This window comes from Nematolebias whitei, chromosome 12 (assembly GCF_014905685.2).
Source record: "Nematolebias whitei isolate Nwh7 chromosome 12, NemWhi1, whole genome shotgun sequence".
In the NCBI taxonomy this organism is placed as follows: Eukaryota; Metazoa; Chordata; class Actinopteri; order Cyprinodontiformes; family Rivulidae; genus Nematolebias; species Nematolebias whitei.
In genome coordinates, this window is record NC_056509.1 from 36250207 (window position 1) to 36268043 (window position 17837).

At 40.6% G+C, this 17837-nt stretch overlaps 1 protein-coding gene across 1 annotated transcript in view; it reads right to left on the reverse strand.

The window, feature by feature from the left end:
* afg1lb (AFG1 like ATPase b) overlaps window positions 1-17837 on the reverse strand; it is a 43040-nt gene that overhangs the window by 23383 nt on the left and 1820 nt on the right. The window contains exons 3-6 of the mRNA XM_037685159.1: window positions 13708-13774; window positions 13496-13597; window positions 13118-13245; window positions 7670-7769 (exon numbers count right to left, since the gene is read on the reverse strand). Of these exons, the coding sequence (XP_037541087.1) occupies window positions 7670-7769; window positions 13118-13245; window positions 13496-13597; window positions 13708-13774 (397 nt within the window). The remainder of the gene's footprint in view (window positions 1-7669; window positions 7770-13117; window positions 13246-13495; window positions 13598-13707; window positions 13775-17837) is intronic.

The following is a 17837-nucleotide window of genomic DNA, read 5'->3' on the forward strand; positions in this document are numbered from 1 at the left end:
TATATATATATATACACACACATACATATACACACATATATACATATAAACATACACACTACATTGCCAAAAGTATTTGCTCACCCATCCAAATTATCGGAATCAGGCATTCCAATCACTTCCATGGCCACAGGTGTATAAAATGAAGTGCCTAGGCATGCAGACTGTTTTTACAAACATTTGTGAAAGAATGGGTCGCTCTCGGGAGCTCAGTGAATTCCAGTGTGGAACTGATAGGATGCCACCTATGCAACAAATCCAGTCATGAAATTTCTTTGCTCCTAAATATTTCACAGTCAACTTTCAGCTGTATTATAAGAAAATGAGTTCTCGTGGCTCAATGAGGCTAACCTGTATAAATAAAGTCTAAATGAAAAAAAATAAATAAATACTCTGTGACCTGCAACAGTGCAACACTGCCCCCTACGGTCATACGGTGGTCACATAATATGACGTCACTACGGATACTCGATGTTAAATTTTTAACCTCAGAGGTGCTAGCAATCGATGTGTAGATTACTCGAGTACTCTGTTAATGCCCTAATACATACACACACACGCACGCGCGCGCACACGCATGCACGCACACACACGTACATACATACATATACATACATACATATACAAACCAGATTCCAAAAAAGTTGGGACACTAAACAAATTGTGAATAAAAGCTGAATTCAATGATGTGGAGAAGGCAAATGTCAATATTTTATTCGTAATATAACATAGATGACAGATCAAAAGTTTAAACTGAGAGAATGTATTATTTTAAAGGGAAAAATCTGTTGTTTTCAAATTTCATGGCATCAACAAATCACAAAAAAGTTGGGACAAGTCCATTTTTACCACTGTGTGACATCCCCCCTTCTTCTTACAACACTCAACAGACGTCTGGGGACAGAGACGACCAGTTTCTCAAGTTTAGAAATAGGAATGCTCTCCCATTCATGTCTAATACAGGCCTCTAACTGTTCAATCGTCTTGGGCCTTCTTTTTTCGCACCTTCCTCTTTATGATGCGCCAAATGTTCTCTCTGCAGGCTGGCCATTTCAGAACCCGGATCCTTCTCCTACGTAGCCATGATGTTGTGATTGCTGCAGAATGTGGTCTGGCATTATCGTGTTGAAAAATGCAGGGTCTTCCCTGAAAGAGATGACGTCTAGATGGGAGCATATGATGTTCTAGAACCTGAACATAGTTCTCTGCATTAATGGTGCCTTTCCAGACATGCAAGCTGCCCAAGCCACAAGTGCTCATGCAACCCCATACCATCAGTGATGCAGGCTTCTGAACGGAGCGTTGAAAACAACTTGGGCTATCCTTGTCCTCTCTGGTCCGGATGACATGGCATCCCAGTGTTCCACAAAGAACTTCAAATCGTGACTCATCTGACCACAGAACAGTCTTCCATTTTGTCACACTCCATTTTAAATGACCCCTGGCCCAGTGCAAACATCTGAGCTTGTGGAGCTTGCTTAGAAATGGCTTCCTCTTTGCACTGTAGAGTTTCAGCTGGCAACGGCGGATGGCACGGTGGATTGTGTTCACTGACAATGCTTTCTGGAAGTATTCCTGAGCCTATTCTGTTATTTCCTTGACAGTGGCATTCCTGTTTGAGGTGCAATGACGTTTAAGGGCCCGTGATCACGAGCATCCAGTAGAGTTTTACGGCCTTGACCCTTACGCACAGCAATTGTTCCAGATTCTCTGAAACTTTTAATGATGTTGTAGTGAACTAAAGTAAGTTAGGAATGGAAAAATAGTTTGGAATGCCCTTCTATAGGTATAAATCCCTATACATAAATTTTTCAGCATGACCCACCCTTTAAACTGGTAACTGTAGTTGATCTAAACCATGATAGCTTACACACCAGGTGCATATAGGTTAAGGTCTTATGTAAAATCCCACTCATAAGCCCAACTAAAACCACATAAATGCATAACACATAGAACCAGAATGGCACCCACTGGGAACCACCTGCAGCATCCTTTGCTGAAGGGACCTACAACTCCAACGTGGGTCTCCAATCTCCATCCAGTGGTCGCCTCTGCAGTTCAATCGAGGGAACCCCTCTGCATGCTGATCAATCAACACCTCCAATCGTTGTGGATTTATCGTTGTGGATTATATGACTTTTTCCAATGGATTACAGACTTTGTTTCCAAGGGGTTAAAGCATTGCTACAATGAAATTACCAACAACATAATGGAATTACCAACAACGTAATGGAATTACCAACAACATTGTGGAATTACCTAAACTGTTGTGGGATTACCTTCTTTGACTTTTGTTTTCCTCTTGCTGGATTACATCAAGCTCAAGGACATTCAGCGGTGTAAATTCATGTTGGAATTCATCCCCATGGACAGGTGATGATTTCCAAAGGGGGGACTGTAGTGAAATAGGCCTCGGACCACAACCTGTCTCTGAAGACCTTCATGGGACAGGAACTGTTATTTCATTGATTTGAATCCAGAAATACAAATTAGCTCATCCAGAGACTGTTTAATTGTATCCTGAATTAATCAATTGAAAGAACAATCTTCTTTTTTTATTATCATTACTATTTTACAATATCTTGATAATCAAAAGTGTGTTTAGTTCATATCATTTCTAATGTTGAAAGTAAACCACTCATTTAAATCAACTGTGAAACAGTATTAATGATTTTTAAACCTCATTTAAATTAGAAATCAAGTTAAATGTCTATTTACAAAGTAATTATGCATTTTGATCTTCTGTCTGAATGAGAAATCAGTGATGTCGGTCGAAAGTCAGAGACAGTCAGAGAACGAGTTATTAGAACGAAGTGTCTTGTTTTAAACCTAGCAGACGGTAAATAACTGCCACTGGCATCTGCGTTCCTCTCACTTCTTCAAAACATTTCTCTGTCTGTACTAAACGTTCCTAAACATTCCTGCATCCTCTTGACTTTTAATAACCCTCTGACATCACTAGAACCACCCCCTGTTGGTTGTTTCAACCAATCAGGAAGTACTAAGTAACCGGAAGTGAGGACTCTTTAAAAGTCAACACTTCCTGGAACTAGTCAGTCTTTGATCTGAGTCGAACTCAGTCTTCTTCTTCTCGACTCTTCAGTCTTTGACCGGAGTCTTCCTGGAGTCTTTCATGGAGTCTTCTTGGAGTCTTCCACTTCTGAGTGGAATCTCTGACGGAGTTACGGCGCCTTGCTGTGAACTCACCCGGGCGTAACGCCCTACAACTTCGAAGGAAGCTTGTCTGTTGGACTGAGTAAATCGTCACGACTTCTGGCGATGCCCAGCCACCCTGACCGGAGACGCTGGAAAGGTAGCATTGAAATGGACCTCTGTACCGGAGTTGATTTATCTTCTACAAAGGTAACGAGTCGTCACGCATCGAGTGTACCGGGGGTTTGAGCTGGTGTTGAAAGAAGCGTGCTAATTCTGGTCAACAAAACATACATCTTTCCTTCATCCATCTTCCTTTAAACTTATCCATTCCTTTCTTTAAACTTTTTATTTTGCCAGTAATCTAGATGCCTTCAGAAATGTTCGGTTGTCTCGTTAGTAAAGCGTGCCAAGTTTTTATTAATCAGAACCAGATCAGCAAATCAAGTGTACATGTTTTGATGTTAAATTTTGATTCTGTTAAATAAATGACCGCATTTATTCTTGTAGTATGACATATGCAGGATATATTCATACATTTCGCGAGTTCTTCATTTTTCTGACTGTGTAAATGTCGTGCATTGAATTTAACAGAAATGTAACGAGAGACGTTATTTATCTTTGACCCATCAAAATGAATGCGGTCATTTATTTGCAGAATCAAAGTTTAACATCACACATTTACATTAATTTGGCAAAATATGAAAACAATAACATGGCTAGTTTCACAGAAAGTGGGCACAATACGGCGATTGTCCTCACTTCTCAGCAGAACAGCAGACGGTGATTGAGAACTTTGCTTCAGATATTTCTAAAATATCTGTAATGATTTTAGGAGAAAGGAGAGTTTAAGATGGAAAATGGAGATTTATCTTACAGAGAGATGTGTGAGGGAATTAATCTGTTTGACCAGAAACGTGCACGCTCCTTCAGTTCTCAGCTTGGTCACGGTACGCTTGGTCGAAGTAGAACTTTTACCTGGTTGATGATAGATCAGCGTCGGTATAGAATCCTTCCTTTGACTCTTTCAGCGTCTCCGTTGAGAACAGCTAAAATACTTCGAGAGTCGTGCGAGGTTATCCAAACAGAAGTTATAATTCCCAAAACCGTCTCTGGATTCTGGATTCCAATAGAAGCATTCTGGACGCCTGCGTTAGCATCCAAGAACTCTGAACTCTTTAACTCTCTTCAGAGAGTTAAAGTCTGGAACTCTTCTCCAGGAAAAACTTTCAAGCTCTGAAAACTCCCATGTTGAACTCATTCTCGAGAGAACTCTGAAGCTTCTCTATCAGAGAACTTTTTCATCTCTCTTCTCCAGGAGCTGCATCCCCGAACACTCTGAGAGAACCGGGAAGTTGCCACATTTAAATGGGTTCGACTTCCGGGTCAATTTAGAGCTTTCTGATTCGTGGATGGACCAGAACAGAGGTGTGGTTTGTGATGTAAGGTGTTATCAAAAGTCAAGGATTGTTTTAGTGACAGACAGAAAGATTATTGGAGAACTTCAGACTTCGTGGAGTCTCTACTCCTATTATCTGCTGTAAAAGTTAAACACGACATTTCTTTTCAGTAAACTTTTAGTTGACCGAACCTCGAACTCTAACACACTTACAAATTTGCTCATTGAAGACAGAAAATCAAGAAATGCATATTAACCTGATTTCTTCTTTGAATGAGGAATAAAAATCATTACTTACTGTTTATGTAAAATAAAAATGAGTAGTTCTCTTCAACCTGTAAACATTGTTTGAACTAACACAATTTGATTATCAAACATTTGTAAAATAGTAATGATCATAGAGAATTGTCTTTTCTACTTGATTAATTCAAGAAAGAAAGTCTCCGGATGGGTCAAACTGTATTTCTGGATGCAGATCAATGAAATAACAGTTTCTGTCCCACAAGGTTCTTAAGGTCAAGGGTTTTGACCTTAGGCTTAGTTTGACATCAGGTTAGGTTCACTACATTCTGATGGGTCAAAGGAAAATGACGTCTCATGTCACTGATTAAACAATCCTCACAGTTGCCTCGATCACATGGCATTAATTTAACTCGAAAAAGAAAGAACCCGTTGTATTTAAATTTTTAGTAGTGAAGCGACAGTTAAGCTGTCCCCCACATTTCACTACAATGTTATGCACGGTTGATGATGATAAGTTAAAAGTCTTTGCTATTTTACGCTGGGTAACACCATTCTGGTATTGCTGCATTATCTTTCTGCGCAACAATGGTGGAATTGGTGATCCTCTTAGCATCTTGGCTTCTGAGAGACACTGACACTCTGAGAAGCTCTTTTTTGTACCCAATCATGTTGTCAAATGACCTAATTAGTGTTAATTGGTCTTCCAGCTGTTCGTTATATGCTCACTTTCCTTTTTCCAGCCACTTATTGCTACTTGTTCCAACTTTTTTGGGATTTGTTGACACTGTGAAATTTTGAATCAACATATTTTTCCTTTAAAATGTCACATTTACTCAGATTAAACTTTTGATCTGTCATCTATGTTATATTACGAATAAAATATTGACATTTGCCATCTCCACATCATTGCATTCAGTTTTTATTCACAATTTGTTTAGTGTCCCAACTTTTTTGGAATCCGGTTTGTAATAAAGTTTAAAAAAAACGTCATATCAAGCTGAATTATGTGCAGCTGGAGTTCCAGCAGTCCGACAGTTGCAGGGAAGAAACGGTTTCTGAGCCTGGTGGTCTTGCTCTGAATTCTCCTCAGCCGCCTGCTTGCAGGGAGCGGCTGGAACAGACTGTGTGCAGGATGAGTGGAGTCCTTCATGATGCAGAACGCCCTCCCCCTGCATCGTGAAGTGAAGATATTCGAGGTGGTGAGAAGGCCGCTTCCCACAGTCTTCTGTGCAGCCTTCACCACCCTCTGCAGAGCCATCCTCTCAGCAGCAGTGCAGCTGCCGTGCCACACGGTGATGCAGTGCAGAGAACGCTCTCCACCACACAGCAATAGAAGCTCCTCAGGACAAAGCTCTCAAGTCCAGCTCTCTGCAGCTTCCTGAGGTGGTAGAGATGCTTGCAGGCCTTCTTGGCCAGACAGGAAGTATTGGCTCTCCAGGTAAGGTCACTGGATATATGCATCCCAGGTACCTGTAGCAGGAGACCACCTCCACAGCTGTTCCTCCGATGTGTAGGGGATAAAGAGAATCCTTGTCCCCTCTGAAATCCACCACCATCTCCTTGGTCTTCTTCACATTGATGCAGAGATTATTGTCTCTGCATCACTGCACAAGTTGTTCCATCTCCTCTCTGTATTTGGACTCATCATTCTTCGTGATGCATCCCACTACTGCCGTGTCATCCGCAAACTTCACTATACGGCAGCTGGGGTGTTTAGCCAAGCAGTCATATGTCAGAAGAATGAACTGAAGGGGTCTCAGCACGCAGCCCTGGGGCAAGCCAGTGCTGAGGGTGATAGAGGAGGAGATGATGTTGTGGATCCTGACAGTCTGAGATCTGTTAGTCAGGAAGTCCACAATCCAGTTTCCCAGTGTTGCATTCAGTCAAAGAAAGGAGAGCTTCTGCACCAGGGTCTGTGGGATGATGGTGTTGAAGGTCGAGGAGAAATCTAGAAAGAGCAAACGGATGTAAGAATTTCTGCTCTCTAGGTGGGTGAGAGCTGTGTGGACCACCGATGAGATGGCATCAGCAGTGGAGCGGTTCCTTCTGTAGGTGTACTGATGTGGGTCCACAGTAACGTCGATGGAGTCCTTTATGTGGGTCATGACCAGCCTCTCGAAGCACTTCATGACTACCGATGTTAATGCTATAGGTCGGTAGTCATTCAGGCCTGTCACTGTGGAACACTTGGGTACAGGGACAATAGTGGCAGACTTAAAGCAGGTGGGGACAACTGCCATTGACAGTGAGGTGTCAAACTCTGAGAATCAGTTTTGTGTTGTGCATTTCCTTGACTGATGAAGCCTTCCGGATGGAAGGTGAAATGTTTCAGAAATAAAAAAAGAAACTGTTCAGATGACCTGACGAAAATTGTTGGATTGTATACCTGGATTATTGAGCATGGACTTTGTTGATACAAATTCTGAGTTCCTGCAATACTTAAAAAATATATTTTTGCTGAATGCATGTTTTTAGTAGCCAGAGTCACTATTTATACAAAGCTTTTCTATTGAGATCTTTAATTTAGGCTGAGCCTGCAAATTTAAAATGTTTCAAAAATAAAGTACCGTACTTAAAATAGTTTTTGCATTACATGGACATGGAAAGATAAATTTTTAGAACTCAAGTTTTCTTAGTGTAAGAAAAATTATTAACACAAGAACATTGCACTAATACCACCGCCTGTAAATGCGTAAAAAAAACAACTATTAATCCATCCATCCATTATCTTTTACCCGCTTCTTCCTTTTAGGGTCATGGGGAAACAACCATTCACACTCACACCTAGAGACAATTTAGAGTTACCAGTCAGCCTAACATACATGTTTTAATGTCTAAAAGCTCATAAAAGTGCAACACGTAGGAGTTTGTCACCTTCAGGGGGCCTGTTGGAGGTGGCCACCACCACCACTCCAGTTTTGAACAGCGTCTCAAACAGCTGCTTCAGGATCATAGCATCTGCAACGTCAGTCACCTAGTTAAAGAAAACCAAAGAAAAAGGCGTTCAGGCACTGTTAAGTCTACTTTTTGCAGAGAACTTGTGAGTCTGAGGTCAAAACAAGCCATCAACACTCCATGTTTATTAGTGTCACTCAGGAGTGCTCCTTTATTCCTTTTTATCTGGTCATGACCATGGTTGCATGCACACACAAACAAACACACACACACACACACCGACCCACTTGAACTGACTGCAAATGGTCACAAAGCTGTTTTTTTTCCTGAGGACAAATGGCTGAGGCAAGGCAGCAGATCTGAGTTGATCAAGTGAGCAAACATGAAAATGACTGAATGTGAGCAGGAAAAAAAAAACAAGAAAGAAGAAGAGGGAAAAAACAGAGCAATGTCAGTCAGTACTGGGGTCATGACAGCAGACAAAGCTTCTATCAAAGGAGGCCTTATAAAAAAGGCACAGAAAACTGTGCTCCTGTGTGCTGGGTGAGCTACACACAAGGCCATGCAAAGTTACAATACATAAAATCCAATTCAATTCTGCTGCCTTTTTCATCTACATCATTTCCATGAATCCACAATGAACAAAGGTCGATGAAAACACTGACGCAAGGACATTTATGAGTCGCTGGCTGTTAAATGAAGAGCTCTGACCTTTCTATTAGTAATCCAGTGCTCTCACTTTTGTTCTTATTCTCTCATCTCTTCCACCTATGTTACTCTTTTGAACATCCATAAAGGGAGAAATCATGTTACTGTGTGATGCCCAGTAGTCAAAGCAGCATGTTTTAAACACATTTGATTAAACATGATGACCTACTGATGAGTGTTGGGGATAAAAGAAAATTAATTATTGCAGACCAGTCTTGGGTGATTGTGCTTTAAATAAAGCAATTCCTAACCAACAAACAACAAAATGACTTTGAAAACGAGTTTTTAGAAATGTGCCATACTGTACAAAAGTTTTAAACCATCCTAGTTTCTTAAGTTTTGCTTTCAAGGAGCTGGACTTCTTTGTAATCTTTTTAAATGGTTCTGACCAGTAGTTGTTCCAACTTTTTGAAGGTATTTCCAAGCTTTTCTTTGGACGTTGCCTGATTTTTCTATTCATTTTCTGTCCAGTTTTTGCACCTTATCACAAGAGCATACTGTCCAGTGTGTGTTTAAAAATTAGGAAAAGGGATCAAATAGAAATTACACGCCCAGTATAAACTATCCCATCCAAAAACTGAGAACAGAATCCAGCAAAGACCTGACACAGTGCCTGAGCGATACATCATCCTATGTAGATGATCATTGTTAGACAACACTGGAGTTTAGGAGGCTTTATATGTCTGAATGTTTCACAGATGGAAGTACGTCTTAATAAACAAACAGAAAAAAATCCTTTCTGAACACTCTCTAGTACTAAAAACAGGATGACAAAGGAGCCAAAGTCCAAAGAAAAACTTTAAAAGACCTTCCAAAATCCTGAGGATCAGGACTCCTTTAAAAGTTACGAGAAAGTCCTGTTATGGCATAAAGATTTGCTGACAGGTCATTTGGTGTTCTCATCAGGCAGTACAAGAATTGTTGTCTGTACACAGTTTGATGCTAGGTCATACCACCCTCCAGGAGATACAGCCTTCTAGCTCAGAACACACTGATGATCATAACATTTTTGCTGATAAGCTTAGTCTAAAAGGCATTCCCTATTAATCTTAAACAGATTACACTGTTTGAAATTGCCCTGCTTGACAATTCTTTGTAAGAAACTGATAAAAAATTAACATCTTGAGTTTCCCGTCTCATTTATCTTTTCTGCCACAACAGTCTGACTCCTTGGAAGTAAAATGTAAAGAAATTAGGGATGACTTGAGGATTTCACACAAAACTAATCCTTCTGTAAATAATTTCCTTTACATAAAGGGAAATATTTGAACTCTTAATATGAATACAGTAAGTGACACAAATAATGATGGAATGAAATAAAAACTTGGAAAAGTTGCGTAAGTAAAAGCACATTTGACAACTTTAGAAGTGTTTGGCATCAGATCAGTGACATGACATGGAAAGAAGTATCAAAAAATGTTAAGATTAAGAGAAGTTCACTACCCTGAAGCGTATGCGATAATAATCAGCTCATTAGTTCAATAAGTTATTTGGAGCTCATCATGTACTGCTTACATAAAGCAATTACTCTATACATGAGTCAGCTGTCCATCAGATGGCGCTTAGCCCTAGCAAGACAATAATCCAAAACATAACAGAAACTCTACAATAAAAAGGTTAAAAAATATCAGTGTTGTAATGGTTCAGTCAAAGACCAGACCTAAGTTTGACTGAAATTCTTTAGTAGAACCTAAACAGTGCTGTGCATAAATAAATGCATGAAAATCCAAAAGGAACTGAAGCAAAATATTAAGGAATACATCAATGTGGAAAACTGATACGGTCAAACAGAAGTTTACTTTCAGTTAATACCATTAAAGATGGTTCTACAAAGCTACTGACTCATAATTGTACTTGTCCATGTTTCTACATTGAGACTAAGATCATTTATTTCTAAGTCCAAGTCTTGTGAAGTCCATATCCAAGGAACACTAAAAAGTGACTGAAATGAATGTCTGCATTATTTTATTTAAAAAAAATTAGGGCTCCTTCTCCAGTGGTTGACTTTATCAACATGAATGACAAGCCTTTTCATAGCTCTAATCTCACAGTTGAAGATGTCAAAGTTACGTCATACTGCACAGACTACTGGGAAATAATGTTTCCAGGTTATTTATGAGCCAAATCCCAGCCTGCTACATGAACAAGCAGGTGTTTGCTACACTGCCCTCTCCTCTTACTCCTTCTTACCTACTCTTCCTGTATCTAACTGCCACTTCTGATTGCCATACCCACAGCATATGCCTCCTTTCACACTCTGAAGAGTCTTCTGCGTTTGCATATTAGCTCCACTGCCCTTGCCAATACTTGATTAACATTTGTGTTAAAGCCTTGATTTTGCAAAGAGGTGGCTAAGGGCATCAAATTAGAGCGTGTGCGCATGTGATTGTGTGAGCGTAATGAGAATCAACCGAAAGCCAAGGAAGGCTCTGTGTCCCCGTGAAGGGGGCCCCGCATTTCCTGCGACCGCAGGATTTTATTTTCATTTCAAAAGAATCATTTAAAAATGACCTTTTATACAGCATGGATTTGTTTATTCATGTGCCCTCAACATGGGCATTGCATGAGGGGCAATATTGATTGCTGGGTGAATGGGGGGAGGAGGAGAAAGAATGGATCCCCACAGAATGAGAAAGGTGGAGGGGGACTGATGTAGTACTTGTGGAGCACAAAAATAATGGTGCAATCGCTGTTAGTCATTGCCGATATTTAAATGAGCATCCAATTACTCAAGTGTCTGTTGGTTTGCGGCAAGACGCACGGGTGCCAAACCTCTTTTGATGTTACACCTCTTTATGGACACAACCTATGAGCAATTTCACAGCGGCTGCACGATGACTGAGGCCTTGAGACAATGACGCTTCAAGCGGTTTTCTTCTCGCTCTTCTTCTTCCTTTCTCACCGTCTTCCCATCTTTCCATCTCGGACCTCTCAACGGCGAGTATTCATTAGAGGGGGTACTGAGTGAGGGTCATAAAAGAAGGAGGGGGGCTACAAATTACTGATAATGGCACGGCGCTAATGAAGAGAATGGAGAAATGTCATTAGCATTTAAGAGGATAAGATCCATCTGACCCGCCACCGCCAGTCGCTTTCTAGCTCCACTCACTTAAGGAAGCAGGAGAGTGCGACTGATACGCAGAGCTTCATTTGCATAGCTGAGTGGAGGAGGATACTGATTGGTATAGACCTCCACACACTCTTCACACACAACTCTCCCACCCAACCTCGCAGCCTCTTGTTTATGCATCACAAACAGCGTGCACATGTCTACTTGTTTCCCCCTCCATTCACTGGTAGCAACAGTTGACAAGCAAAAACTGCGAAGCTGGCGACGGCAAACAAAACAAATCAATGGGAACGCACAAACAGCGCAGCAGTTTCAAACGTGAAAGACGAGCAGATAAAAGGGGGACGCTCTTGATCCTCGCAGACGCATAAAGAGTTATTAGCGAGAGCAACCGCACCTTCTGTGACCTTTGACCTGCTGATATTAACTGTAATGATATCAATGAGAGGAGCAACATTGTGCTGCTAACAGATGTGTCTGGCTGGCAGATGAAAAAACACTGAAACATGTGCAGCTTCTTTACCGCAGTGAATGACTAACCACCTTACAGAGAATAGTGAGAGCTCCTGTAGAGGCTCTCTCCTTTGACACCAAAGAATAGAATAATTAGAATTTCTGCATCACTAATGACTGAGGGTGCTCTTTAGGGGTGTAAATCAGAGGCAGAGGAGGAAAAAAAGAAAATGTAGATGTTCTGGTTTGAGAGCAAGTCAACAGTAAAACACATAAACAGGCAAAAAGAGCAGAAAAGTGACTGAGTTTTAAGATACTGACAGTTAAAATCTTATATCAAGGTGCTTTTAGGATGTCGGTGTTCATTAGTTAACAGCATATTAATGGGACAGTTCCATGTTACAGAAAGAAAGTCTGCTGTGATTAAAGGAAGCCACTAGATGTCCCCAGTTCTGCCTTTTTTTGTTGCTCATATCAGAAGCCTACAGTTGTTCACACAGGAAGGACTTTGACTGACTGGACATTTAAAGTGCTTACGGTCAACTCTGAATAGAACATAGGTAAAATATAATTCAGCAACTTCCTAGCTTAATAGGTAAGAAGGTTAACATTTAAATCAGTGATCTGTGATTTAAAGGTTAACGACTTTGTGTCTATTGTAATATTCAGCATTTGCAGTGTACAACACCTTTGAGTATTTAAAAATATAACTGACCAGCATGTGCCGAAAAGAAAAAAGCAAAGATTCTTCTTTGTCTTGTAGTAAATGACAAACATGATCACACTTTACCATAAAAGACGCTCAGATTTAATTCTACAAAAATATTTTACTGTATTTGCTACATTAAGCCCTTTATTTTATGGCAAATTGTATATTTAAATTGTTTTATGGCCAACTCTTAAACAACGTTAAAATGATTTAAAACAAAAATTTCAAATATGCCACAAAGACATTATGCTCCAAAATTTAAATATGTATCCTACCTTTTCAGTTAATTAATTGCATATTTCCTTAATATTATCATGCAAGTATAAGAATGGCAGTATCACTTCTATGAATATAATTATATAAAGTAAGAAAAAATACAGTAGTATTAAGTCAGTCTTTGTCGCATCTACTTATAAACAATTTAGGCAGGCTTTGAGAACAAAAAACACATAAATGTAGAAACAGTGCCTGTAACGTATTTGCTCACCTGAAACTCATCAAAACACAAGAGGCAGATCTCCCCACTAATCTCCATGGCAACCGGCGATATGGGGTCATAGGTGAACATTTTCCCTAGCCTTCGTTTTGGCAGGCTTTGTTTCCTCTGATGGATCCCTGCAAGCAGCGCACAAATGTCAAGCAAATCTTGAGGCACACCTGCACCGGCAGCCCAAACCTGCTGGCGACGCTGAATAAAGCTGTAATTTCACCTGGATGCAATAATGGCAGACAATTAGCGTGGGGCCTCTGGGACCAACAGAGGGATAAATATAGGATCGGCAGTCCGATTAGTTTTTTTTTTTTTTTAAATCACAAAGTCATGCAAGCAAGTCTTTGTAGTGTGAAATGGAAGGACACCACCTACTTTTGTGGATGTCCAGCATGAAGCTATTGAAGTGGACTCTCTTTTTAAGTTTATTTTCTACATGGGAGTAAAACAAATCCATGAGCGTGGTCTTCCCTGTGCCTGAAAGGTCAAAAATAGAATCAAAATTGGCTTTAAAAATGACATTGTTTTGACATTTACCATTATAGAAATATTTCTGGTGTAAAGCATTTTTTTAAATGCAGCCTTACCAACATCTCCATAAATATAGAGACCTTTAGGTGGTGGTGGTGGTGGTGGTGGTGGAGTCGGTTCCTCCTTTGAAGTGAAAAAGGAAAAAGTGATGTTCACATTATATCACAACTGTTGCTTTTATAATTCATTTAAAAGCAAACCAGCATTAATTCCTTATTGAAAGGCACAAAACACCTATTGACCTGAATATTTATATTCATTACCATTTTTAACGGGCTCATCTTTTAATAAATAAAGTATGCTGAGGCATTAAGCCACCACTACAGTGTGAGGTTTCATCTTCTCCAGACTAGCCCACTGCAGGGGAGGAAGACAAAGGGGATCTAATCAACAAGACAAGCCAGGGTTCCCACGAAAGAAAAGCATCATCAGAGGAACAATGGGGGGATTTGTCAGACAAAACGGAGAGGACTGGATGAGGCTCCATACGAGATGGAGTGGACTTGTCTGTGCAGGCTGTTTAGCGCTGCTAATTGTGATACGGTACTGTCGCATTGAGGTGCTGCTGGAAGTCATTGTGCTGCCTGCCTCCTATTATCAAAAGGTCTATGCCTCAAAAAAACATCTTCTGTGAGACCAAGCTGAGAATACAGAGTAAAGCCAAATATCTCTAAAGAGGACCCAAGCGTGTAAATGAATCTGCCATCAGTTAAGTGTATTTATCAGTAGTTGGCTAAATTATATGCATGCTTTAAGAACATTGTGGATGAGGATTTTCCATCTCTGTGACCGAGCAACACCAAATGGCGCTGGAATTAAATCGCTCGCTCCGAGAAAAGGATTCTCCTCTCAATGTTTAATTTACAAACCATTTCATGAGGACAGTACTCAGTGTCCACATGCACTTGGGTCTCTGCTGCACAAGGAGCACTTGACTCTGATAAACGTCAGCAATTGCAGATTGAAAACTAAATTATAAACCCAAACTTGTTGTCCTTCCTTTCCCTGTGCATCCCGTCCTCTTTCACCTGCTCTCCACCCCCACCCCAGCTCCCAATTCAGCGCTTCTCCTGAGCTGAATGTGAAAAAGTGGAAAAGCAACAAGTCGTTCCCGTCTGTTCTGGCATAACAGAGTGTGACTTCTCCCTGACTTCCCAGGCTGCCATCTGGCATAGAGGGGTAATTGTCAGTGGTGGCTGGTAACCATTCTGCCACGGCAGAGTGGAGAAGCACAAGGCTGTCCCTCTGCTACTTCGTCTGACTGAGCACTCTGGCCTAGTCTCACCTCCTGGTGCAGGATACAGACTGGCACATGAGTGAAAAGTTCACATGCAGGACACGGCCCTTTTGGCTTTTAACTTACTGGGGAAAAATCCTTCATCTAAAGAGATGATCAAAGATGCCGCAAACTGGCATCATTAATGAGACTGTGAGTCTAAATTGGGTTTAAGTTGAAACAACTGTCCTGCTTTGAGGCTTGCAATGTACAGGGGGACTTTATGATGCATGTCTGACTTGAACAGGGTGGCTCACTTAACAATAGCCCATTGTCAAGCAACCATCCGCAAAACCACGCCACATTGGGTCAATATTAAGTCTAGTGAACTCTCCTCACAGACTTGGTCAGTTAGTGAGGACAATGGTGGCACTCTCACAGAGAACAGACACCGGAGGACGACGGTACGACCTGATTTAAACTGGAATAATTGCATAAGTACTGGTTCGGTGTATATGACTTTAGTGTATGTCCGTGTGTGAGAGACAGAGCAAGAATTAAGGCGCAAAAGCAGAGGGGTAAGTTGATTGTCTGTGGTGGTGTTGACAGCCCAACACCAAAGCATTTGTCAGCCCCCACCCCACCCCCGCAAATCAAAAGCAAAAAAAGACAAGAACGGCATGTACAATAGGGATCCCCTCATTACCGGATGGGGACAGTGAGAGAATGAGAGGAGTGTTGGGATGTGCCCAGCGGGAGGTCTGCCCTGCTGCTTTCCAAAATCTCTGTTTAACCCCGTGTGTCTATGCCATCCAGCTAACAAAAAAAAAAAAAAAAGAACTCCCAGCACCAAATATGAGACAGTCAGCTCCTCTGACCTAAAAACAACAACAGCCCCCTGCATTATTAGAACAACCACACACAAACTTCCCAGAGTCCTACCCACCCTTTGACCTGAACCCAGTAGCCACCATTACTAATGCTACTGGAGTACAGTGAAGTCGACACTGTAGTAATTGTCAGTGGTGGCTGGTAGTCTTACTGTGAAAGCTTGCCCTTAAAAAATACCTCGCAAGATTTTGGCAGTATCCCATGGCTGTCATCAGTAGATGGCATTTTCTCAGCTTTTATTTACAGTAAGTGATTTCTGGTCTTAAACATCATCTATCATCATTCTTTTCTGCTGAGAACCCTAAACCTTTCTGGGTTGAAAAGACAATATTGAAAATATCCATAAACTTATTGGCTAAAACAAAAAAAAATTGGTCTCAACATGACAGTTGCTTGGTGCTTGAAAGTTTGCGAACTCTATATATTGAATATTATACTTAGTATTTTATTTATTGAGGAAAATGATCTAATATTACATATTTGTGAGTGGCAAAAGTATGTGAACCTTTGAATCAGTATCTGTGTGTGCAACAATAACTGCAACTAAACATTTCTGGTACCTTTTGATCAGTCCTACACACCAAGTTGGAGGAATTTTAGCCCATTCCTCTGTACAGAACAGCTTCAGATATGGGATGTTGGTGGTTTCCTCACATTAACTACTCACTTCAGGTCCAACAACATCTGGATTGGATTAAAGTCAGGACTTTGACTTAGCCAATCCAAAATATGAACTTTATATGAACCATTCTTTGGTTTCATTTTTTCTCTGATATAATTCAGAATTCATTGTTCCATCAATGATGGCAAACCGTCCTGACCCAGATGCAGCAATACAGGCCTAAACCATGATACTACCTCCACCATGTTTCACAGATGGAATAAGGTTCTTGTGCAGGAATGCAGTTTTCCTTTCTCCAAACATAACCTTTTTCATTTCAACCAAAAAAGTTATATTTTGGTCTCATCTGTCCACAAAACATTCTTCCAACAGCCTTCTGGCTTGTCCACGAGAGCTTTAGCAAACTGCAGACGAGCAGCCATGTTCTTTTTGGAGAACAGTGGCTTTGTCCTTGCAACCCTGCCATGAACACCACTGTTGTTCAGTGTTCTCCTGATGGTGGACTCATGAACATTAACATTAGTCAATGTGAGAGAGGCTGTCACTTGCTTTGAAGTTACCTTGGTGACACCTTGCTCTTGGAGTGATCTTTGTTGATCCACCACTCCTGGGGACAGTACCAATGGTCTTGAACTTCCTCCATTTGGACACAGTCTGTCTGACTGTGGATTGGTGGAGTCCAAACTCTTTACAGATGGTTTTGTAACCTTTTCCAGCCTGATGAGCATCAACAAGTCTTTTTCTGAGGTCCTCAGAAATCTCATTTGTTCGTGTCATAATAGACTCCCACAAACATGTTGTGAAGAACAGACTTTGATATATCCTGTTCTTTAAATCAAGCAGAGTGCCCCATCACACCTGATCATCATCCCATTGATTGAAAACCCCTGACACTCTAATTTCACCTTCAAATTAACTGCTAATCCTAGAGGTTTGTATACTGTTGCCACTCACAAATATGTAATATTAGATCATTTTCCTCAATAAATAAATGACCAAGTATAATATTTTTGTCTCATTTGTTTAACTGGGTTCTCTTTGTGTACTTTTAGGACTTGTGTGAAAATCTGATGTTTTATGTCATATGCAGAAATATAGAAAATTCTAAAGGTTTGCTAACTTTCAAGCACCACTGTATGTTGCGATCTAAAACCAGATTCAGTCAATAAAATATTTGACTATATTTAGCCGAGATATACAGGAATAAATAACACACCCACACCTTTGGAGATATGCTATAAACATTGCTTAATTTGTAAACCAAACAACACAGGTACGCAAATAACGCGTGTGTTAAACATCTATGTTTACCTATATTCGTAAACACTTGATTAAATAACAATTTTAGAGAACAACAAGAAGTAGCCTGACCAACAGCTCTCCTTGTGTGAATAGAGCACGCTCCGCTTCTCTCAAGCACCCTCACACCTGCTCCAGTATCTCCATTGCCACTGCCT